Source organism: Cetorhinus maximus, chromosome 16 (assembly GCF_964194155.1).
Source record: "Cetorhinus maximus chromosome 16, sCetMax3.hap1.1, whole genome shotgun sequence".
NCBI classification, from domain to species: Eukaryota; Metazoa; Chordata; class Chondrichthyes; order Lamniformes; family Cetorhinidae; genus Cetorhinus; species Cetorhinus maximus.
The window spans coordinates 18,551,907-18,577,678 of record NC_135894.1 but is presented as its reverse complement, the minus strand read 5'-3'; the positions used below and the strand labels follow the sequence as shown (position 1 = coordinate 18,577,678).

Sequence of the window (25,772 nt, the reverse complement as noted above, 5' to 3'; positions counted from 1 at the left end):
TTTGCCCTCCCCACTTGGATGGCTTCCTGTATCATGGTGCCATGGTCATTTTGCTTATCCACCCTGCAGCCCCCACTCTCATCCAAACAAGGTGAGAGAACCTCAAACCTATTGAACAGTTGCAAAGGCTGAGGCTCCTGCCCTCTGGACCTCCTTACCTGGCTCACTCGCAGTCACACCCTCCTGCCCTTGACCACTGACCAAATCAGAAGACCCTGTCCTAAATGGTGTTACTGCCTCCTGATATAAAACATCCAGGTAACTTTCTCCCTCCCTGGTGTATTACAGTGTCTGTAGCTCAGCCTCCAGCTCAATGACTCTGAACTGAAGTTCCTCAAGCTGCATGTACTTATTACAGGCATGTTTGCCCTGGATCACACTGACATCCAGGAGCTCCCACATGCTGCAGCCTTGACATATCACCTTTCCTGCCATCCTTAATGTGTTTTAGTTGATTACTTAATTATATTATTCGCTTATTTATTTCCTTTTTTAATATATTTTATTAACTTTACCACCAGTTTGTATAATATTTTAAACCTTAGGACTGGAATAGACCTTTATCACTTACCAGATACTCACCAAACAGCTAACTCTTTTACCTGTAGTAGAGTATGAACCAATTCCTACAGGGTGAAAAAGACAGAAAAAGCAAAAGGAAAGAACCACCTCCTTTTCCTCCTCACTGAACTCCCCCACTCATCAAACTCCCAAGTGTGCACTCAGTTCCAAAGCTGCATTTGTGTGCTTGTGTTGGCTCATTGAAAGGGATGTCCGAATAGTTCACATCCTGGTCTTTCCCCATAGAGTTGCCTCTGTTAATTTGGCCATGCCCTGTGAAATGCTTGATTGCTATGTGCTAATTTGCATAAAGGAGGAAAATGCAGAATTGCCAGCATGTTGCTATCACAGTTTTGTTAAACAACTTGGCGATTGCATTTGTGTGAACTGAAACCTCTGCCTCCCTCAGACCCTTCAAATATGTATTTCTGCAAAACATTAGTGTGACCAGAGGCCCCTTGAAGAGGCAGTGTGAATGCCACACGGAGGATAACTACAATCTGGTATCAACCAGGTTTTAGTGCTTGAGGCTTCTTGGACCCACTTGGCACTACTTGTATTTCCTTAGAGCTTGCTTAAATCTGTGAAAAAAACAAATAAAAACAAAAGTCCACACTTGTAAATATTTGTACAGCACCTTTCATGGATTTATTATGCCTCAACCCATTTTACAGGAAGTGAAATCACTGTTGTGATGCAGGGAAGCGCATCAGCCAGTTTGTGCTCAGTGAGGTCCCTCAAACAACAATGAGATAATTCACTAGATAATCCGTTTTTAGTGATGATATTGCTTGAGGGATAAATGTTGGCCAGGATTCAGGAGAGAGTTCAAACCGTATCATGGATTTTAAAAAAATATCCACTCAAGCAAGCTGGCAGGGCCTTGGCTCCGAACTTGCTGATCAGTTCGCGTGCCCAGGACATGCGCGTGGCAGGGTGGATTTAAATCTGAGCCAGGCAATATAAGTAACTTATATTTCACCTCCTTTCTAGTTTTACTTAGTTCTGTTGAAGAGTCATTTGGACTCGAAACGTTAACTGTGCTCCTCTCCACAGATGCTGCCAGACCTGCTGAGTTTTTCCAGGTATTTTTGTTTTTGTTTTGGATTTCCAGCATCCGCAGTTTTTTGCTTTTAATATAAGTAAGGTACTGCCTGACTGGAATTGTCTGTGGTTAATGATCCCGCACTCAGTAGCTACAGCACAAAGGTTCTCTGAGATTGCATGTTCTAGTTTCAGGAAACTGTGTTGACACTCCAGTGTCCGACTGTGGAGTGTGGACCTGCAGCAGTGCAGATGAGGGTCATGTCAAGTGACATCCTTGATATAGTTACAATAGGGAGCAAAGAAAACCATTGCATTTAAAGCATTAATGTATAATGATCAAGATGGCTTTGTGCTTTTAGACATTCGTCTAATATAGAATAATAAAAATAATCCTGAATTAACTATGTGAATGCTCTATCTACCTAGCCAGCTACAGCAGTTTGCTAAAATTAGAGTAACTGATTGTTGAAGTAACCTTATTATTTCATTGACCGTATATTTTTAAAAAAATCTTTACTGCCCAATGTTGAGACATGCTAAGCAGGCCATTTCACTTTGGTGGTGTTGATGAGTCTGCAGTTTGATGTGTTTCTGTGAGTCAGAGATTAACTTTGTCATGTGATGTATTCATATCAATCATCAGCATTGAAGCTCTTGATTGTTGGAAAAAGTAGCTTCTAAACAGCTTTTCCAACCAATTAAAACCAAGTGTTCTTTTTTTTATTCTTTCATGGGATGTGGGCATCGTTGGTAAGGCCAGCATTTGTTGCCCATTCCTAATTGCCATTGAAACTGTTAGCTATGCCATTTCAGAGGGCAGATAAGAGTTGACCACATTGCTGTGGGTCTGGAGTCACGTGTAGGCCAGAGCAGGTAAGGGTGGCAGATTTCCTTCCCCAAAGGACATTAGTGAACCAGATGGGTTTTTACACCAATCAATGATAGTTGTCATGGTCACCAGTACTGAGACTAGCTTTATATTACAGATTTATTTATTGAATTTAAATCTCACCAGTTGCTGTGGTGGGATTTGAACCAGTGTCACAGAGCATTTAGCTTGGATGTCTGTATTACTAGCCCAGTGACATAACCACTGCACCACTGTCTTACAAATACAGTTCTGCAACCAACAAAACTGACATAGTAGGAGTAATAAAATAATGGAAAGTTTTTAAATCATGATTGATATGATTACACCACATGGCAAAGTTAATCTCTGACTCTCAGAAATGCATCAAATTGCATATTCATCAACGCCCAAGGTAGAATGGCCTGCTGAGCAAACCTCAACATCAGACACTAAAAACTTTAAGGAAAAACATATGGTCAGTGAAATAATAAGGTTACTTCAACAATCAGTTACTCTATTCTTAGCAAACTGCTGTAGCTGGATAGGTAGATAGAGCATTCACATAGTTAATTCAGGATTATTTTTATTACTCTATGTCTAAAAGCATAGGAACATCTTGATCATTGTACATTCTCCCAAAGAAAAATATTGTTTCAGAGTAGATGTATTTGGTTTGTTTATGCTGAGGAAGACAAGTTAAACCCAAAGTTTTGAAAAGGAAGTTGATATCGAAAGGCAGCCATTTTAATAGATATTGATGAGCAATTGAAGTGGTAAAGGTATTTTCTACCATACAATGTACCAACCAAACCAAGAGAACATTTAAGAACCTACTATATCTCTATCCCAGATAACAAGCACGAATGAATAAACTTTCATTAATGTAGCAACTTTCATGATACCGGGACATACCAAAGTGCTTAACAGCCCATGAAGTGCCTCTGAAGTGGGAAACGCTATAACCAGTTTGCACACAGCAAATCTCCAGAAACAGTAGTGGAATAAATTACTGGATTATCTGTGTACGGTATGGGTTGAAGGATAAATGTTGACCACGACACCGAGAGAACATTTGGAAAAGTGCAAATCAATCTTTTAAACCCATTTAAAAGGGCAGACAGCATCATTTTAATGTCTCATCCAGAAGTAATGATACAGTGCTGCCTCAGTACTGCACTGGGAGTGTCAGCTTGAATTATGTGCATAAGGCTCTGAAATGGGAGGTGAACACACTCAAGTGAGGGTATTACACTCACTGTGCTAAGGCTGATATGTTATGATTGTTGAAGGTTTGCAATCCTATTGACTCCAGTCACCTCCATATAATGGCAGTGCTGAACCTGGAATCTTAGCCTGTAGCTGTGGGCCTGATGTGTATTTGCTCCCTCCAGTGCTGTTCTGTCTGTTTTGTGGTCAATATTTTGTCATCAAGTGAGCGATGTGCTGGGAAGTTCACGTTTGATACCCAGCTTTAGCTGGGATCAGCTCTGTAGTTAGTGAATTAATGTACTGTATCCACCAAGTTAGAACTACAATCCTTGCTGCACTAGTGAGATTTTTCTACTTGTTTTCCACAGATCCATCTTTGTAGCTTGTCTCAAATTCTTGATTTGTGCTGAAATGTGGGCATAGGAACAGGAGTTGGCCATTCAGCCCCTGAAGCCTGCTCTGTCATTCAATTAGACTGTGGTTGATTCTCCTTTAACCCACCTCTGATCCGTATCCCTACTGAACAAAAATCTCAAGTCTTAAAATTTTCTATTGACCCCCAGCATCCACAACCTTATCCCAGATTTCCACTAATCTTCGTATGGGGGAGAAATGTACTTTTTCAGGCCTGGCTGTGATTTTAATATTGTGCCCCCTCGTCTGGATTCCTTGACTAGAGAAAATAACTTCACAGTCAACCGTGTGAAATCCCCCAGCTCAGTTAGATCACTGCTCAACTATTTAAACTCAAAGCAATAGAGACCAAGTTTGTGAACCTGTCTGCATAGTTTAAACCTTTTAATCTCTGAAATAGCAGAATCTCTCAGTACCATTTGTGGTGAATCTGTGCTGCACGTCCTCCAAGACCAGTGGCATAGAGCCACAGAGTCAGTACGGCACAGAAGGAGGCCATTTGGCCCATCAAGTCCATACTGGAATGTTGTTTTAAACCCGTGTCCACTGGCACTAGACTGAGCTGGTGCAAGCTTGTGTGGAGCCATTGCAGCTAGCAGAAAGGGAAAGTCAAAACTTTCATTTAATATAATACCTTTCACATATTGGAGATATTCCGCTTTACTGTGAAACCAACTGCTTTTGAAGTGTGCTCAATCACTTGTTTCATAGGCAAACGCAACAGCCCAAGTTATGCACAGTAAAATCCCAAACGCACCAGTCAGATAAACGGCCAGTTTTGGTTGACAGATAAATGCTGGCCAGGACAGATCAGCCTAAAACTGGATCAGAACGTGGCTGTTCTGGATGATGAAACTAACAAGCTGCAACCCTGGATTCCTAAAGTGAACTGGCTAGGATCAGTATGGTATTTTCAATAAATTGTCAAGAAGTTGACTTGCAGTGCAGACAAAATGTTCTGAAATCATCTGGATGCTCAGCTTTGATATCTGTAAAGCTAGTTAAAAGGAAGAATAACTGACCCCAAACCGACTTAAAAGTTGCAGCGTCTTCCTCTTGCATCCAGCCCTATCCCTATGCTGATTCTGTTTTCCCATACTTATCATTTGGACAGTCCTTGGCTTTTCTGAGACTAATATTGCAATGCTGAGACTTGTAGTGCAACACTCTTGTGCAACTATGCCTGATCTTCAAATTTTGTGCATGCAGCAACTAGTGTGGTTCTGTTTGTTTTTCCTCCAGTCCTTCAAGGTGAAGTATATTTTATAAATCCTTCTGTGCTACTCTGCGAGAGAGGAGTCAGCCTCTTCTTTGGTGCCTGCTAGCGGTTGTGGAAGCCCAACAGGTTCAAAACATATTTATGAATGTGTAATACAGACATTTTTTACCCCACTATCTTTCTGGAGGAGTGTCTGTCACCATGTTGTTTCCCAGCAATACTTGTCCATGTAAACACTGAAAGATCCGCTATCATGTCCACACTGCAATAATAATAGCGATGCAGCCCTTGTAAGCTTATTCACGCATTGTCTGCTGTTGCCTGGTATGTGTCATATTGATTTAAAGCTTTGTAAGTAGGATTTACTTTGTCTCCTGCTCCACTCACTGATCATATGATCAGATTAACTCCTGTGTGTCATTAAAGTTCAGCTCTGAAATTTATTTGTGCATGTTCTTCAAACTCCTCTTTTCAACTTGCTGTAATTTATACTAGAGTTGCCAATGTGAAATTAAGAAGTACTTTACATAAACTTACCATTTTATGAGCCAAGTGTCTAGTTCATTTTGCTTTTTGAAAATCATTGGCATGGTGAAGTACTATAATGTGCCCGCACAACCCGATAGATGTTGTGGAATTTAGTCCATCAGAGTCAGAGAAAATTAACAACAGAAGGCCATTATGTCTAGCGATCACAGAATGTAACACAAAATATGCAGTTTTGAACTATAGTAAAATTGGTATACAGTGGGGCCTGCAGTATCTGCTTCAACAGGGTGTTACTTCCTTACCCAGTTGATTATAAGAAATTGACAAGTAATTTGTCCAAAATTTGGTTATACAATTAAGTTAGTGTCGCAAGTGTTATAAGCCAACTATAGAGTGCTGAATCTTCCTGTCTCTCTCTCTCTCTCTCTCTCTCTCGTCATCCAAATCCTCAATGCCAAGACATTATTTATTGTCCATTCCGAACTGCAATATTGGCATTGAGTTAACCAGTATAGTTTGTGACAAGAATCACATGTTTGTGAGAACAGGTAGGGATGGCTGTTATATTGGACAATGTCAGCACTGCCACATATATTCAGCATTGGTCTTAATGGCAAATTCTTCCAACAAGATCTCCCCTTAAAACCAAATACTTGTGTATTTGAATTTTGTAGGTGGGGAGAATGGGGGAGTTTCTTCTATTCTTGAGTTTATCTGATATATTAAGTTTTGGGGAAGGAGGAAAATTCTTGCCACTACTTTGATAGATTAGACAGAGGATGGGAAAAAGTACCTTGAGTTTAGTGGTTACTCTTCTCTGAAGGATGCTAATTAACCATTTGGGTTTTTATGACAACCAAGCTGCTTTCACAGTTATTTTCTGGTGTTGTGCTACAAATTCCCACATTCATTGAATTTAGTTTTGCAACTTTCCATGGTGGCATTTGAACTCATGACCTCTGCATTGCAAGCCTGGCACCATGACCATTGCACTTAAGCTCTTTATCCCTGCCCTCAAATTTAACAAACCTAACGAAAACAAATAAACCAAACAGTATGAGATGCTCTCCAGTTCTCTCTTCTTCTGTACCTAGGTGTACAACAGGTAAATTTAGAATGCCAATAGCCTTAAATTGGGGTAGTGAGTTCGAAAGAACATGAAACAGAGCATGGGAGTCCTGGAAATTGCAAGCTTCTGGAGCTGGCCAGTGTTTTCCCCCAGGTCTTGCTAATTCAACTTGATAAAACTCCAGACCAGTAATAAGCACTTCACTGCCCATTATTAGCTTTATGTTAACTAGCAGTTTGCTTCTCATCTTCGCTTTTTCACATTTTCTCTTCTCTTTTTCAATATTTTTTCTTTTTCTCGAGTATTATTATATTTTATTCAGAAGTTTCCATTTGAACTTTATCTTATCTGAGGCTTATCTTCTGAGCTTTCTCGTTTTCCGGAGTCTCTGATTTTCTGTTCACTTACAATAAGTCACAGTAACGTTTGAAATTGATCTGTGATTGATTGATGGTCCAGGGCAGACTTCCTCTAAAGCTCTCGCCCTGCCCTATCCATGAACTCTCATTATTTTTTAATTTCTCTGCTCTCTCCCCTCATTGCCTTGTCCGAGATCATCTTGCCTATGAGACCCACCTCCTGCTCACTCAACCTTGGTGGCACTAAACCGCTGACCACCCAACTCTCCTTCCTGGCTCCCATGTTAATTGACATTGTTGATGGTTCTCCCTCTTTTCAAGCACTATCCTTCTCCCTTTTAAGCCTGCTGTCATCACCCCTTCTCAATAAAACCAACCCTCACCATTCTTGCAAACTACTGCCACATCTCTGTGAATGTGTTTTCACTTCCCAATTCCTTGCCCATCTTTCCCTGAACTGGTTTCTGCCACTATCACAGTACAGAAACAGCTCTCAAAGTCACAAATGACATCCAATATGACTTTCCTTTTAATTTGTTCAAGGAATGTGGGTGCTGTTGGCAAGCTTTTCATCTGTTGCCCTTTGATCATTGCTCTTGAGAAGGTGATCGTGAGCAGCCACCTTAAACAGCTACAGGCAGTGTGGTGTAGGCTCCACAGTGCTGTTAGGAAGGAAGTTCCAGGATTTTGACCCAGCAACAGTGAAGGAATGGTGCTATATTTCCAAATCAGACTCAGTGTAATATGTGATGTGGTAGAAGTCACAGGTTTAGAAGGTGCTGTCATAGGAACCTTCGTGAGTTTCTGAAGTGAAGCTGTTAGATGGTACACATTGCTGCCTTGGTACACTGGTGGTGGAGGGAGTGAATGTTTGGGGTGATAGATGGGGTGCCAGTCAGGCAGGCTGCTTTGTCCTGGATGGCGTTGAGCTTCTTGAATATTGTTGGAGCTGCACTCACCTAGGCAAGTGGAGAGTATTCCATCACACTCCTGACTTGTGCCTTGTGGATGATGGTCAGGGTTTGGGGAGTCAGGAGGTGAGTTACTCGCCACAGAATTACCAGCTTCTGACCTGCTCTTGCAGCTGCAGTATTTATATGGCTAGTCTAGTTAAGTTTCTGGTCAATGGCAATCCCCAGGATGTTAATGGTTGGGGATTTAGCAATGGTAATGCCATTGACTGTCAATGGGAGATGGTTAGATTCTCACTTGATGGAGATTATGATCGCCTGGCACTTGTCTTATGGATGACTGTGACAAAGGTCTTCCTTTGCCCTTCTGTCTGCAAACTTTGGCACAGTTGATCACACCGTCCTTTTCCAATGCTTCTCCTTTGCTGTCCAACTGGGTGGGTCTGCATGCCTGATTCCACTGTTAACTATCTAATCATTACCAGAGAATCACCTGCAATGGCTCTCCCTCCCCACCATTACCTCTGGGATCTCCCAAGGATCTGTCTTCTCATTTACATGTTGACCCTTGGCAGTATCATCCAAATCACAGCATCACCTCACCACCACTTCTCTCGATTCCTACGTTGTTTCTAAATTATCTGACTTTTTATTCTTTCCTGGGGTGTGGGCATTGCTGGCAAGGCCAGCATTTGTATCCCATCCCTGATTGCCATCAAACTGAGGGCAGTCAACCGCACTGCTGTGGGTCTGGAGTCACGTGTAGGTCAGACCAAGTAAGGGTGGCAGATTTGATTTCCGAAAGGACATTAATGAACCAGATGGGTTTTACAACAATCGATGGTTGACATGGTCACCATTAGTGAGACTAGCTTTATATTCCAGATTTTTATTAATTGAATTTAAATTCCACCAGTTGTTGTGGTGGGATTTGAACCTATGTCCGCAGAGCATTAGGTAGGGCCTCTGAATTACTAGCCCAGTGATTTTACCACTATGCCACCATCTCCCCAAACTTATGGGTCTGGCATCCAATATTCAAAGAGCAGAAATTTCCTCTAATTGAATATTGGAAAGATTGAAACTATTATGTTCCCAATATTTAATTGGACAAAATTTCTGCTCATTTGGTACTGAATGTCAGACAAGTAATCTGATAATTGTTATTGTGTTCAGACTCCACTCTGAGCTCCATTCCCGAGCCACCAACTGAGTTCCTCTGCATGGTGACTGTCTGAGGTTGAACCAAACTTCACAACCTTGGTGTCATATTTGACACTGAATTGAGCTTCCCTCCGCACATCTTTGTCATCACTGAGGTTTCTATTTCCAACTCCATAATGTCATTTCCCTCCGCCCATGCTTCAGCTCATTGGTTGCTGCAACCTTTATCCATACCTTGAACTTTACTAATCCTACACACTTCTGACCAGCCTCCTAAACTGTAAATATGAACTCATCCAAAACTATGCTGCTCATGCCCTTACTCGTATCAAGTCTGGTTCACGCATCAGCCCTGTGCTCGCTGACCTATATTAGCTCTTGTTTAAACAATGCCTCAATTTTAAAATTCTCATCCTTGTTTTTAAATCCCCCCATGGCCTTGCCCCCCTCTATCTCCATAACCCTCCTGAGGTATTTGCACTTTTCTAGTTCTTGCCTCTTGAACTTTTTAATCACTCCACCATCAGTGGCTACTTTCAGCTGCATCGGCTCTAGAATCTGGAATTCACTTCCTCCTTTAAAACGCTTCATAGAATCTGCCTCTGACCAAGCTTTTGGTCATCTGATCTAGTATCTCCTTATGTGTCTTGGTGTCAAACTTTGCTTTATATAACTGCTGTGAAGTCCCTTGGGACACTTTATTATGTTTAAGGTGCCATATAAATACAAGTTGTTGTGAATTGAAAACTGCAACTCAAGGGGCTCAGGGCTGTGAAGTTCAAAGTGGCCACACCTAAGTATGACTCATTTTTCAAATGCCAAGCAGACAGCTGTCTAGCGAGTTCTATCAATAGTGTCACCTCTAGTGCAATCACACGCTGCCAAGAATTTGGTAACCCACCAAGGACTATTTTTTAAACTATTTGATAATAGATATATAATTTGTAAATACAGTTCTTCGTATATAATATTAAAGCAAAATACTGTGGATACTGGAAATCTGAAATAAAACCAGAAAATGCTGGATGTGCAGGAAAAAAAGAGGTCAGAGAGGGAACCAGGGCAGGACCAGAACAAAGAATGTACCACTTAGCCCATGAAAAGACAAGGCATAGCCGGGACCAAGTGGATTCCCATAGCAACACTTATTATTTGGAGAAAGTGAATGGAGTCCAAGTAGAAGCTGTTGAACAAGTTCAGTGGGGGAGGGGTGTGGAGGATGAAGACTGGTTAGGCCTCTGTAACGGAAGCAGTGGAGGGCCTGCCAACTGTCCTGATGGAGGATAAAGGTTTAGAAGGACTGGACATCCATGGTGAAAAGTTCTTTTTTATTTCTGCTGGTCAGCCAGTGGTTGTACCAGATGTAAACATATAAATTTGCCTGGCATAGTTGACATTCAGACTGAATATTCCCACTTACAGGTACATAATTATTAAGAATCAACCATGTTTGTTGTGGAACTAGAGAGACATATTGGCCAGGCTGGATAAGGGTGACAGGTTTCCTTCGCTAAAGGGCATTTGAATTATTTGGGTTTTTAATGATAGTGGATCGGACTGCACTTGACTGACTCTGGTGTCTGATTGGAAAATAACTGATGGGACATTTGGCTCAAAATGAATATAGCATGGTAGTCAGGGGGAACCTTAGGTCAAAGTTTGACCAAGTATAGTAAGCAAGTCATGCAGTGGCCAGGTCATTTTGGCATGTGGAAAATTGCGATGTGGTACCAGCACCAAAAGGTACAATTAAAAATTGTGGGGTTTCGATTTCAATGTGCTTTCAGCTAATAAAGTGATACCTTAGTCTGCTGTTAAAAGACCACTAATGGTGGACTGCCTTAAAAGAGTGGATGAAATTATTAAAAGAAAAATCTATTGTAATTGTATACCCTTCGAGTCACTGGATCACCTTACAGGAAAGTGTTAATTGCCCTAGTTTTTAGCCTGCTATTTATCTGGATGAGAAGCATTCTAAACTGATGTGCTTTGCTCATGCTAACCATGGTATGCCAGCTCGTAGTGGCAGCACTGCATGCCTGCAAAAATTCAACAGCACTGTATTACACTTGCAGTAATATGTCCTGTGCGCACATCCCACTTCATCCAGTAATGTTCACTTAAAATTTGTTTACCAGTATAGGCCTGGCAGCCTGAAGAGGGTCTAACTCCTTTTGTTGGGCAGCTTCACAGAGCAGTTGAGGTGTGCTTTTATTTCTAGGGCATATCATCTGCTTCAGTTGCTTAATTGTGAATTTAAGTGACTCAGTGCCACTCTGTCAGACCACCTAATCTTCATGGACAAGGTTGGGCACTAGACTGAGAGCACTGAAATGGCACTGGCTGGATGTGCCTCACAGTCGGACCTGATCCTTTCTTCAGACAACCATACTCGCAGTCCTCTATGAAACCATTACTAGAAAGCAGTAAAGAAAGAATTGCATTTATATAGCGCCTTTCGCAACCTCAGGATATTCCAAAGCACTTTACAACCAATTAAGTACATTTTTAAAGTGTGGTCACTGTTGTAAAGTAGAAAAGACATCAGCCAATTTGCACACAGCAAGCTCCTGCTAACAGCAATGTAATAATGACCAGGTCATCTGTTTTTAGTGATGTTGCTTGTTGTTGATTGGCCAGGGTACCATGGATAACTTCCTTGCTATTCTTCACAATAGTGCCATCGGATCTTTTATGTCCACTTGAGTGGGTAGGCATGGCCTTGTTTTAATGTTTCACCTGAAAGACGGATGACCAACTAAATACATACTTTGGTTCTGTCTTCACAAAGGAGGACACAAATAACATATCAGAAATGTTGGGGAACACAGAGTTTAGTGAGAGGGAGGAACTGAAAGAAATCAGTATTAGTAGGGTAAGGGTGTTGGGGAAATTGATGGGATTGAAGGCCGATAAATCCCCAGGGCCTGATAATCTACATCCCAGAGTACTTAAGGAAGTGGCCCTAGAAACAGTGGATGCATTGGTGGTCATCTTCCGGAATTCTATGGACTCTGGAACAGTTCCTACAGATTGGAGGGTAGCTAAAGTAACCCCACTATTTAAAAAGGGAGGTAGAGAGAAAACAGGGAATTATAGACCAGTCAGCCTGACATCAGTAGTGGGGAAAATTCTAGAGTCCATTATAAAAGATTTAATAGCTGAGCACTTGGAAAACAGTGGCAGAATCGGACAGAGTCAGCATGGATTTATGAAAGGGAAATCATGCTTGACAAATCTACTGGAATTTTTCGAGGATGTAACTAGCAGAGCTGATGAGGGGGAGCCAGTGGATGTGGTTTATTTGGACTTTCAAAAGGCTTTCGACAAAGTCCCACATAAGAGATTGGAGTGTAAAATTAAAGCGCATGGGATTGGGGGTAATGTATTGAGAGGATAGAAAATTGGTTGGCAGACAGGAAACAAAGAGTAGGAATAAACGGGTCTTTTTCCGAATGGCAGGCAGTGACTAGGGGGGTTCTGCAGGGATCGGTGCTGGGACCCCAGCTATTCACAATATATATTAATGATTTAGATGAGGGAATTAAATGTAATAACTCCAAATTTGCAGATGACACAAAGCTGGGGGGAGGGTGAGCTGTGAGGAGGATGCAGAGATGCTTCAGTGTGATTTGGACAAGCTGAGTGAGTGGGCAAATGCATGGCAGATGCAGTAAAATGTGGATAAATGTGAGGTTATCCACTTTGATAGCAAAAACAGGAAGGCAGATTATTATCTGAATGGCTATAAATTGAGAAAGGGGAATGTGCAACGAGACCTGGGTGTCCTCGTACACCAATCGCTGAAGGTAAGCATGCAGGTGCAGCAGGCGGTAAAGAAGGCAAATGGTATGTTGGCTTTCATAGTAAGAGGATTCGAGAATAGGAGCAAGGATGTCTTGCTGCAATTATACAGGGTCTTGGTGAGACCACACCTGGAATATTGTGTGCAGTTTTGGTCTCCTTATCTGAGGAAGGATGTTCTTGCTATAGAGGGAGTGCAGCGAAGGTTTACCTGACTGATTCCTGGGATGGCGGGACTGACATATGAGGAGAGATTGAATTGATTAGGATTATATTCGCTGGAGTTCAGAAGAATGAGGGGGGGATCTCATAGAAACCTGCAAAATTCTAACAAGACCAGATAGGGTAGATGCAGGAAGGATGCCCCCGATGGTGGGGGAGTCCAGAACCAGGGGTCACAGCCTGAGGATATGGGGTAGACCATTTAGGACTGAGATGAGGAGAAATTTCTTCACCCGGAGAGTGGTGAGCCTGTGGAAGCCGTTACCACAGAAAGTAGTTGAGGCCAAAACATTGTATGTTTTCAAGAAGGAGTTAGATATAGCTCTTGGGGTGAAAGGGATCAAAGGATATGGGGAGAAAGCAGGAGCAGGCTATTGAGTTAGATGATTAGCCATGATTTAATGAATGGCGGAGTGAACTCAGAGGGCCGAATGGCCTGCTCCTATTTTCTATGTTTCTATGTTGCCTCTGACAGTGCAGCAATCCCTCAGTACTGCACTGGAGTGTCAATCTGGTTTACTTTTTGTGCTCAAGTCTCTGGAGTGGTATTTGAGCCCACAATCTTCTGCAGGTGTCAGTGTTACCAATTGAGCGGATGACCATGAATGAGAACTTCAGTTAATTTCCCTCTCCACTTCCCCAGTGCTCCAAGTATACAGAGGCAAATTTTGTCTCCATTAATGAAATCTGGCTGAGTTCAGCTAACTCAATGGAGGAGCAGATTTTTTTTAATGTGAGACAATTTTTCTGTTGGTACTTGTTCAGTTTATTTTGTCAGAGACGGGCATTTGTGTGTAAACTCCCCACATTAACACGGCTGAATCTGACTTTTTTATCCTGGTGCCACATTGATAGATGCACAAAATAGTGAGATTCTGCTGTTGGGGTATGCGAGTGAGATTGACTAGGAACAATGGGGGAAACTGGAACATGGGTGTTGGTCTCCCAAGATACAAATGTAAAGCTGTCTTACTAACCCTTTGACAACTGCTAAGTGTTCTTTCTACCAAGATTTGGAACATGTGACCACTGCTTGTTGTCAATCTTTGGAATATTTCAAAAATGTGCAGTACAGCAAGATACTGTTATCAGAGGCAAGCAGTCCTATATAAGGTTTAGATGGGTTGTATATTTCGTTAATGGAACAGACAGGCATTTAATCAAGCTGGACATCAAGTTACATAATCCAATTGCCGCGTGGTCAAATTTCTATTTCCTGTGGGTTAATAGCCTGTGTTAATAGGCATTGTGTCTGCTTAGTTCAGACAAAAACATTTTGGCAAGCAAATGGCATGTTGACCTGGCATACAAATTTAATTTATTTCTTGTTTTAATGAGAGATTTGTTTGATAATCCATGTGAGATATTGCCGCACTTGCTGGTGGAAATAAAACCAAATGATTCATTTAGGGCTTTTAAATAAGTCATTAAAAATAAAATGCTAGTAATGTTCTCATCTATTTGAGGATCAGTTGTCATCTTCAGATTATAGATACAGTACTGGAACGTTTAGAACAGGAACTTTCTAAGTGTTAAGGTGATGGGGTAGTTCGTGTTTGTAAAATGTTGTTATTTAAGCCAGTCTAAAAAGTGCAAGTATCTGTCTAGATTTATGTAGAAATTATTTTAAACAGTATTTCAGAAAGCCAATGCAGTGATTATATTACTGGACTTAGTAACTCAGGGGCTGCGAGTTCAAATCCCACCAGAGTAGTTTGAGAATTGAATTCAGTTTAAAGCAGATTGAAAGTAAAAATCTAGAATCAGATTGTCATAAAAAAAAACAGCTGTCAGTAGTGTATGTAGGGGAAGGAAAGCTGTCGTCCTTTCCAGGTCTGACCTCTGTGACTCAGTTCCCTCACTGGCTTTGACTCTTAGCTGCTCTCTGAAGTTGCATAAAACCACTACAATTAACAGTCCAAGAGGAAAGCCCACCACCACCGCCTCAAGGCAGCTAGGGCCAGCAATAAACGTGATTGAAAAGAGAAAGGTCATAGCGTCATTATGGCACAGAAGAAGCAATTCAGCCCACCGATTCATGCCAGGTCTCTGTAGAGCAATCTAACCAATCCCATTCCCCACTCTTACCCACACAGTCCTGCAAGTTTATTTCCCTCAAGTGCCCATACAATTTCCTTTTAAAATTATTGATCGTCTCCGCTTCCACCACCCTCGTAGACAGAGTTCCAGGTTGTTACCACTTGCATTAAAGAAGTTCCTGATCACACCCCCTCCAAATCTCTTTCCCAAAACCTTGAACCTGTGTTTCCTAGCCCTTGTGGATTCAGCTAATGCAAGCAGAACTGCACACATTACTCCAGTTGTGGCCTAACCAGCGTTTTATACAGTACCAGCATAACCTCCCTCCTCTTGTATTCTATGCCTCGGCCAGTAAAGGCAAATACCCCATATGCCTTCTTAACCACTTTATCTACCTGCCCTGCTACCTTCAGGGACCTGTGAATATGCGCACCAAGGCTCCTCTGATCTTCAGTCCTTTCTAGGGTCCTACCATTCATAGTGTAATCCCTTGCCTTGTTAGCCCTCCCCAAGTGCATTACCTCTCACTTTTCCAGGTTGAATTCCATCTGTCACTGCTGTGCCCACCTGACCAGTCCATTGATATCCTCCTGCAGTTTACGGCTGTCCTCCTCACTATTTACCACCCTACCAATTTTCATCTGCGTTATCTGCGAACTTCTTGATCATAACCCCTACATTTAAGTCCAAATCATTTATTTACGCTACAAATAGCAAGGGTCCCAGCACCGAGCCCTTTGGAACCCCACTGGAAGAAGACTTCCAGTCACAGAAATACCCCTCTACCATCACCCTCTGCTTCCTGCCTCTCAGCCAATTTTGGATCCAACGTGCCACTTTACCTTGGATCCTATGGGCTCTTACTTTCTTGATCAGTCTGCCATGAGGGACCTTATCAAAAGCCTTGCTAACGTCCATGTAGACCAAATCAAATGCATTACCCTCATCAACACTCCTGGTTGCCTCCTCAAAACATTCGATCAAATTTGTCAAACACAACCTTCCCTTAACAAATCCATGGTTACTATCCCTGATTAATCCGTATCCCTCCAGGGGTCAGCGGACGTGCTGCAGCCACAGGCCTGTGGCAACTGTGGCCATATTTTAATTTTAAAAAGTAATTACTTCTTCAGAGGGAAGCAAGTTGGAGTAACAGCAGCGCCTACTTTTGTCAGTCAGACTGCCACCCTTCTAAGGCTGTAGGCCCTGCAACCTCTGGAACCCACCTGCCATCCTTCAGTCAACAGCTGACAGGAGGCAAGTGCGGGGTCAGGGCCTAGAAATGGTGCTGCCCCGAGATTATTTTTAAAGGGCCTAAGATTCCGCCCATTGAGAACATTTCTGCAACCTGGCACAAATATGTTTTTAAGTTTAGACAAAACTAATCTTCACCAAATGAGTAGGTGAGCTTGATAGTTTGTTGTAGTTTTGTACTTTCTCACGCTGTCTGGGACTTCCCTTTATAGAACAAGAACATTCCTCTCCTGTTTGGCTGTTGACTTGTTTCTGGGGAAAACTGCAATGTTTGAAAAAGCAAAATCTCCTTAATGAGACTCCCATTTTTACTGAGCAGGCAGATGAGCCTTGGTTTAATGTCTGGCCTGTCACGTAGCACCTCTGACAGTGCAATGTCTTCAGTGCTACACTGAAGTGTCCGTCTAGATTATAAGCTGAAGCCTTAGTTATGGAGCTTTTAACCCATGACCTCATTCCGGATGAGAATGCGGTTGCTGAGCCCATGCTGAAACTTGGTTGATGAAACTTAATATAAATAGCGAAGTTGGATTCAAAATGACCTGCTGGAAATTCTAGTTTGTACGTTTAAAGATGTGTTGTTGCTAAGCTTTGAGAATGCCCTATATGCTTCGATTCCTGATCAAAAATTGCATTGGTTACTACCAAAAACCTTGTTTTGTTTCAACCATTGAGACCCACTTAATTTTACCTATTTTTTGTATAACCAGGAGAAAACTGGCATTATTAGCCAGTTATTATTGGGTTTGATTTTAATTTCATCTTGGTGCAATTATGTGATTCTGATATTTTGGTTTTAAAAGTAGCTTATCCATTGTGTGTCAACACTTTCTATGCCTATGTGACATAGCAACAAGTGTAAATAGAAGTATATACAAACGCACGTAATGTGGCATTTCTCCACATTCCCTTTCAACTGATTATTTGTCGCTTACAGAACAAGAGAGATGAACATCTACTCAAGAAAAGAAATGTGCCACAGGAGGAAAGTTTAGAAGACTCTGATGTGGATGGAGATTTCAAAGCTGTAAGTGATATCCTTATAGTCATTCTTTGGATAACGTGTATAAGCATTCATTTTTACACTTGGATTTTATGTACTATGTACATTTTTACAAATAGTCCCTATATATTAGATTAATGTAATTCAGTGAGGGGATACGACAGCGATAACATCCAAATGTCACCACTGATTGTTTTATAGTTACCACTGCAGAAAAAGAGATCTTGTGAAGTTGGAGGTATTAATCTGTTTGGCAGCATAGGTCCAGATTGGTGAAAGCAGAAGAATCTGATCATCACCAGCACTTCATTTTAGTGTTACAAGTTTCAAACTACTTGCCCCAGGTATAATTCAAGATTATACTTCAAGAGGACGTTGTATCAAAATGTAAGAGCTTGACATTGTTAACTACTCGGTAGTTATGAGAAACTTGTGTATTGAAACCCTAGTGCTTTTTAAAGTGTTCTCTATTAAAAAGGTATTACCTTCAGTTCAAGAATTGGAAACATTTCAGGTTTTCTTTAAAAACCATTTTTATTGTGATTTGTGTTGAAATATTTTTTATAATCACTTTATCTAATGTAATTTTGTTAATCAACCACTGGTTAACTCACAATGCATTTGTTACATTTACTTTTACTAAACTATACATAAGCAAGAGATCTGAACCTACACACCTATACTGTTGCATTCCATCGATGCTGAAAAATTTGGCCATTTTCATGATTTTGCAAACCTTACTTCTACCCTTTTGTTGCAAAACAGCAAAGGCTAAAGATGGCCAGACATGAAATGAACGCTAAGCAAATTTATGATTAAGCTTGCACTCAATAAATTTCAGCTCTGCAAAAATGGCAAGATTTTAAGTAGGTTTTTTTTTAATGCCAGAGGAAGAACTGAAATGATGTTAAGCTAGATAGAGTAAATGACTGTATCTCTCTTTCTTTCTATTTTAAAAGAAAAATATACCATTTTGGCCAACTTAATTTAATGACAGGTAAATTGGAATAGTTGAATTTAGTTGTAGATGATATGTAACAATGCTGTTAGAAACTTGAGAAATGCTCAAAAAAAGGAAGATTTCCTTTAAACTAGCCACCTTAATGAGGAAAAAATTTCTCATTCTATTTCCATAGCAAATACTGATGGGTCAGCTCAAATGTTGAGTATGACAACAAAGTCTTGGAGCTGAAAAATATTGCTTTGCATATTACTAATGTAAAAAAAGAATTATTCCACTGAAGTAATCTGGGTATCTTTTGGAACACTGGAATCATATGGGTGGATGGACTTCATAAACTGTTAGAAATTGTCATTGTTAGGCCATTGATATAAACAATAAATCACAGTGATATGTGGGTACAACAGTGAGATAGCGCACAATTTTAATGCACACAGGAATAATGATGCCAAAAAAAATTGCCATCTAATTTTGCTTCTTTCTTTTCCAGCAAAATATAACGTTAGATGCTATTCTTCAGGTAAGAAAGCTGCTAACTGAAATTCTTGAATCCTAGAAATTTGCAGCTGTTTTCAAACTAATTGACCCTTTAAATTGTTTCAGTGACAATAGATATGTTTATTTTATATTGCATTGTGATATAAAATAAGCCACTTAGTCTGCATGATGTTTGATTCGCAGTGTAGAGCAAACTACACTCAGCATAGTAGATACTTGGAATGATCACAAGGCAAGAATCTTGTTGAGCGGCTCAGTTAGCTTTTTTAAACAGCGAGAAGAAAGTTTGAGCAATTGAAAGCCTAATATCTGACCCCAGAACACAATGGCTTGCAGCTTTCAATATTGGTACACTCTTTGTAATTTACATACTCCAGAAATGCATTAGCAGTTCTGAGTCATGCATTTATTTGGCTTTGTCCTGGAACATTTCTTTAGTGCAATAAAATGTTGCAGACACTGACCATCACTGCTATTTCTTTGCACCAGATTGCTATTCTCACCACAAAGAGTTGTTGCTTTCAGTTTAGTTATAAAGGAATTAACATGGAAGAACATGTACACACATTGTGCCTGTTTCAGCTAAACAAAATAAATGACAGTCATTTGCTGACTCATTCCTCAGGGCAATGTCTTGACCAATCAGGGACAAGCTGCCTGGTTTAAATTTCAAACAATGCTTGGCAGTTAACTGCTAGTCACCATCACTGGTGCATTCTCCATGGCAACACCTCTACCAATCAGAGTCCACCTGCCAACCAGTCAGCACTCTCTTCAAATACAGTATAAATTGTTGTTCTTGTGAAGTGTCCTGATGAGTACAAGACGAAAAGCTTTGGCATCCCTTTCAGCGATCTTCTATGTCCTTTTGAGAAGGTAGACAGTGCCTTGGTTTAACATCGCAAGAGTGGGCCTTAAACAAGTGATTTTCTGACTCAGTTATGAGTTCATAATGTGCTAAGGCTAGCTGTTAAAATACATAAACAGCCTGAATTTATGAAGTGTTGATTGTTTACTACTGTGGAAGATAAACAAGTTTGCTTTATTTTTCTCAATGCTTTATAATTGCAGAATGCAACTAATGAAAACCCTGTCATTCAACTCAGTGCTGTTCAGGCTGCAAGGTAAGGTTGTTTATTGGCTTTGATATTAACTGCTGAATATGCTGGGACTACGTGATTGCACTGAAATGGTACATAGAAAATAGGAGTAGGTCATTCGATCCTTTGAGCCTGCTCCGCCATTCAGTATGATCATGGCTGATCCTTTATCACAGCGCCATACTCTCCTCATACCCCTTGACGCCTTTAGAGACCAGAAATCGATCTGTTTCTTTCTTAGATATATTCAGTGACTTGGCCTCCACAGCCTTCTGTGGTAGAGAATTCCACAGGTTCACTACAATCTGAGTGAAGAAGTTTCTCCTCATCTAGATCCTAAATGGCCAGCCCTGTATCCTGAGACTGTGACCCCTTGTTCTAGATACCCCACTGCCCCCAGCTAGAGGAAACATCATCCATGCATTCAGCCTGTTCAGCCCTGTCAGAATTTTATACCTTTGAATGAGATCCCCTCTGATTCTTCTAAACTCCAGTGAATACAGGCCTAGTCGACCCAATCTCTCCGCATACGATAATCCTGCCATCCCAGGAATCAGTCTGGTGAACCTTCGCTGCACTCCCTCAATGGCAAGTATATCCTTCCTTGGGATAAGGAGACCAAATCTGCTCACAATGCTCCAGGTGTGACCTCACCAAGGCCCTGTACAGCTGCAGTAAGACATCCTTGCTCCTGTACTCAAGTCCCCTTGCAGTGAAGACCAACATACCATTTGTCGTCTTAACTGCTTGCTGCACCTGCATGCTTGCTTTCAGTGATTGGTGTACAAGCACACCCAGGTACGTATGTTAGTTCAATACTGTTTTACACTGGTTCTTACTTACTTTGGTACTTAATTATATCTTGAATAGGTATTTTGCAATCAGCCGTGAATATAAAATACAGAACTGTGCAAATGAGCTTTTCATGGCAAATGGATAAAAGCTGGGTTTCAGTATCTGAATGTTAAGGTTAACAATAAACAGACCTTCTAATAGCCTGTATCTCGATGCTCTTAGAGCAGTTTTTCAAGTACAGGGAAAATCTACTTGGATGTACACTTTTAGATTTTAACATAAGTATTTACATAGTGCCTTCTATGTAGAAAAATGTCCTTCGGCACTTCACAGAGCAGTAAGCAGAATGCTGCAACAAAGGAGACGTCACCAGGAACCTGGTCAAAGAATTGGGTTTTAGGAGGTTCTTAGAGGAGGAGAGATAGGTGGAAAGGTTTAGGGAGAGGATTCTAGCGTATAAGACCTGGACAGCCGAATGTGCGGATGTTGTTAGTGTGGTGAAGGGAGTAGGGAATGTACAAGAGACTAAGAGTTGGAGGAATGCAGAGCTCTTGAAGTATTGTAGTGTTTGAAAAGGTTACATAGGAAGGAAGAAGTGAGGCCATAAGGGATTAAATACAAGTATGACAATATTGGATTGGAGGCATTGAGGGACCAGGAGTCAACATTCATTGAGGAAGTAAGCTCGTCAGCACAGGTGTAATGTGTGAGCAGAATTTATGGATGAGCAAAGTCTACATCATTATCACCCCTGTGCTCACTAGCCTACTCTGGCTCCTGGTTCCTCAATGTCTCCTATTTAATATTGTCGTTCTTGTGCTTAAATCCTTTATGACCTTGCTCCTTCCCTTTTCTGTAACCTTTTTCAAACCCTACAATACTTCAAGAGCTGTCCATTCCCCCATTTATGGTAGGTAGAGGATGGGAGATTGGCCAAGAGAGGATTGAATAGTTGAGTCTGGAGTTAACTGTGGCAGGGATGTGTGTTTCAGCAACCGATGGGCAGAGGTGGATGATGATGAGGTGGAAGTGGCAGTGTTTGTGACAGAGATGATATGGAGTCAAAGCTCAGCTTGCTGAAATAGGATGCTGAGGTTGCAAAGAGTCTGGTAATGCTGAAAGAATGGTCAGGGGGAGATGGAATTGGTGACGCTGGTATGAAGTTTGTGGTGGGAGCTAAAGTTGATAGCTTCATTCTTCCTAGTGTTCAGCTTTGCATTATATGAAAAACTTTGTGTACTCGTACACTTCTTCTGGTTACAGTTTCTGATCACACTTTCCTATTAATATTTAACAATGAAACTACCTACGTAATCTAGAATAGAAATCCTATAGTAAAGTTACCTATGATGGTGTAATTACGGACTATGGCTGGTGGGTGGCTCTGTGGAGCAGGTTTCTCAAGTCTCACTCTCCACTTGTTTAGGTATCTTGCTAATAATTTTAAAAATGTATTATTTTCTTAAGTTGTCAAATTTTGTTTGGCAGCCGGAGAACAGTAGTTTGGTAATAGAGTTTTTACTATATATTCTGCCTCCAATTTTTTTAGTTAAAAGTAGGTTAATTACAATTCTAGTTAAACTGAAAATTGTATTCTATTTTCTCATTTTTAATTGTACAACAGTCACAGCAATTGTGCTGCCACTATTTGCACCATTCATGACTACCAGATTTTCATTTGTTGTATATGTGTTAAGGCTATTGAAAAATGTATGTTTCTAATTTCATTGCTCCTCAAAATCTTGCAGGAAGTTGCTATCAAGTGATAGAAATCCTCCAATTGATGAACTAATAAACTCTGGAATCTTACCGGTCCTGGTACGATGTCTAGAAAGAGATGACAAGTAAGTGTCATGATATAGTAATCTCCAGTGTTTACTTTTCATTAACGTATATGAATTGTGAAAGGTATTGAAAACAGTGTTGCATCAGATTGCTGCATTGTCTGCCGGCCTCTATGCTTTGCCTATTGAGAATAAAATTTTAAATGCTGTGCTACATTTAGACTAATTTTTATTCCTGCATGCATTAAACTTTGCCCCCTTTCTTCCCCTTAGGTCCACTTCACACTGTTATTTTTGTTGCAACAGATGCAGGACTTAACTAGTAATGCATGTTGCTGTTTATTAATAAAATTTAGCTTCATTCTGACCTAGATTTTGATTTGATTCTGCTTTGCATTTTGAGTATTTATGTTGACTAATTGCAGAACCCGAGTATTTTCTTTTGCATTTTATGGTGTCTGCTGCCCCTTCGTATCTTATTCATTTCTGTCTTGATTCAAAATGGTTCATTGGCCAAGCAAATTGGCAGGATGATTAATTTCCATGCTAATGTCACCATTGACTTGGTTGCAATAAACTGCAGGGAAGCAGTGGAGTGGATTGCCCACAAGCCCTTCCCTGGTGAAGATTCTCACTCATGTAGGTGCAGATTTAGGTTGGGAGTCCATCACGGTGCTATCCACATATTATATAGTGAACCATCATTGCAATTCAACTGAAGGGTGTGCTGTAAGGGCTAATCCACACTTCAGTGATCTGTTTCTCCAGTACTGTTAGCCCAGAACGATTTACAATATCTTAAACCATAACCTTAGTCTCGAGTTTGAGATCATGGCCTTCAAATACCCTTCCTCATTCGGCTGACAGCTGAGCTGGCACTTTGGAGGCGATGATGAATTTTGTCATCAATGTCTGCTTTCGTCGAGAGGAGGCTCCCAAGATATGGAAAATGGTGTTTTGCCGTGGAAGCTGTTCGGAAGAGGACCTTAGTTTTCCGGGTGTTTAGTGAAAGGCCCATTTTCTTATGTTTCGGAAAAGGAGTCGACGATCAAGAGCTCAGTTTCTGAGTGACCACACACAAGTGTCATCTGCGTACTGGATCTGAGTGATTTTAGTTTTGGATTGAAGGTACAGCTCAGAACAAGGCAGCAAAAAGTTCCCACGAGGAGAGGAAACACTTCAGTGGTGTCCTCAAAGCACCCTTGACGAGGTCAAACATTCCTGCTGACTCCTGGCTTGTGACTGACCAAAATAGAGAAGGTTCATTCGGGAAGGCACCACACACATCAATAGACATATAAGGAACACGGAAAAGTGAAGTCAAGGTGCGGAGAGTGCGCACAAACTTCCAAAAAACTCATCTACCCAACCTTTCAAGCACTACATAGCAGAGTCTGCAGATCGCGCATTGGACTTGTAAGCCACCTCAGAACCCATCCAACCGGAGTGCAAGCACGTATCCTTGATCCCGAGGACTGCTTAAGAAGAAGGTGACAATATCCTGTGATGTAATGTTTGTTCCGGTTATGCAGAAAAAAGTACTTTGAGCTTTAGTTGCCCATATGCTCAGTACTCTAAAGTGCTGACTAAATGTGATGTTGGAATTCACACAGTATTTTTGCACACATTGTGGGTGCCTTAAATCTCTATAATTTCTGTGCTGTGCCTTTGATTTCAATGTAATCAAAGCTGGTGTGCCAATTACTGAAAAGAGTGCATGCTTGACCAAGCCCTTAAAATTCTTGAATGGTGGTATTGAGTATTGGAAAGTTGAAGCATATGCCTTCAGAGTCAGTGTCCCTTGACCACACTTCCATGCCTTCTAGCAAATGGTCTATGGTGAAGGTGACAGGCAAAAGCAGCCTCCGAATCAGCACATCGTGTGTCACTCTCAGGTCAACATCTGGTTTTCCCCGCTGGCACCCCATCGCCAGTGAATGTTAAATTTAAAAGAATTAAGATCTTAAAGTTGTGTGTGATATCATTACCATTTTGAGAATTGATTCTTCCTGCTACTGAGCTGAAATTAAAGATTTTACTGCCCCATTCCAGTCAGTTCCTGTGCTGAGTTAGGTATTGAACAGAGACTGCAGCATTTCCTTGAAGATGAGTGGGGATGGTTGTGTTGGAGGTTGAATTAGTACTGTTGCTGGGCTGTTAACACATGCCACCCTGCAACCAATCAAATAAGACCATTGGTAGAATTTGAAAAGTGAGCTGACAAACAAATGGGCAAAAAAGTGTAAAAGAGCTAGAATTTGTATGCCCTTCATTTGAGTGTAAATATTTTCAACCAAAAAAAACAAAGCACATGTAGGATATTGCATGGAGTGTAAAGGAGACAAAATGGAAGTTGAGCATATCAGGCATTAAGTAACAGCCAAGTACAGATAGAAATTTTATTACTTCAGTTCTGAAATTTTAATGCAGTGAAAATATCACTGAAGGCCATATAGTTATTTTCTTTAGAGTTTAGAGGTGTGGAGTAACGTTTGTTTATTGATGTTACAGTCCGTCCCTTCAGTTTGAAGCTGCTTGGGCATTGACTAACATAGCATCTGGGACTTCTGCACAAACTCAAGCAGTGGTTGAAGCAAGTAAGTGATAAAACCAATCTAATGGTGTATTTTATAATTTTTTGTGTTGGATATGTATCTTGCTACACTTCTGATTTCTAACAATTTTACCTACAATATGCAAATGAAATGATGATGGCATCCAGTATTAAATGCCAAATCTGTTTTTTTTTCAAAAACTGGCAGTGCTCGACAAAAACCTAGAACAGTATGTTGCGAAAAAACAATCTCAAGAATGACTGTCAATACAGGAATACTTTGACAGTTTTATAACGTGTGAAAGCACAATGCTTACAGAGAGTTCTGTTCTCAGACATGAATTCAGTGCAAGTGTCTTGGACGTGATTAGGATTTCGATTGGTATTAAATACAGAAAAAGTATTTTAATGTAAATTTCAATTCTGTTCTGTTGTACAGCCATCCATGCCAAATATTTCAACATA

General features: G+C 40.8%; 1 protein-coding gene across 1 annotated transcript in view; it reads left to right on the top strand.

Moving 5' to 3' along the window:
• The window catches only part of kpna3 (karyopherin alpha 3 (importin alpha 4)), an 82,811-nt gene that overhangs the window by 14,644 nt on the left and 42,395 nt on the right, over window positions 1-25,772 (top strand). The window contains exons 3-7 of the mRNA XM_078559445.1: window positions 17,550-17,639; window positions 19,067-19,096; window positions 20,146-20,198; window positions 22,718-22,813; window positions 25,265-25,350. Coding sequence (XP_078415571.1) covers window positions 17,550-17,639; window positions 19,067-19,096; window positions 20,146-20,198; window positions 22,718-22,813; window positions 25,265-25,350 — 355 coding nt within the window. The remainder of the gene's footprint in view (window positions 1-17,549; window positions 17,640-19,066; window positions 19,097-20,145; window positions 20,199-22,717; window positions 22,814-25,264; window positions 25,351-25,772) is intronic.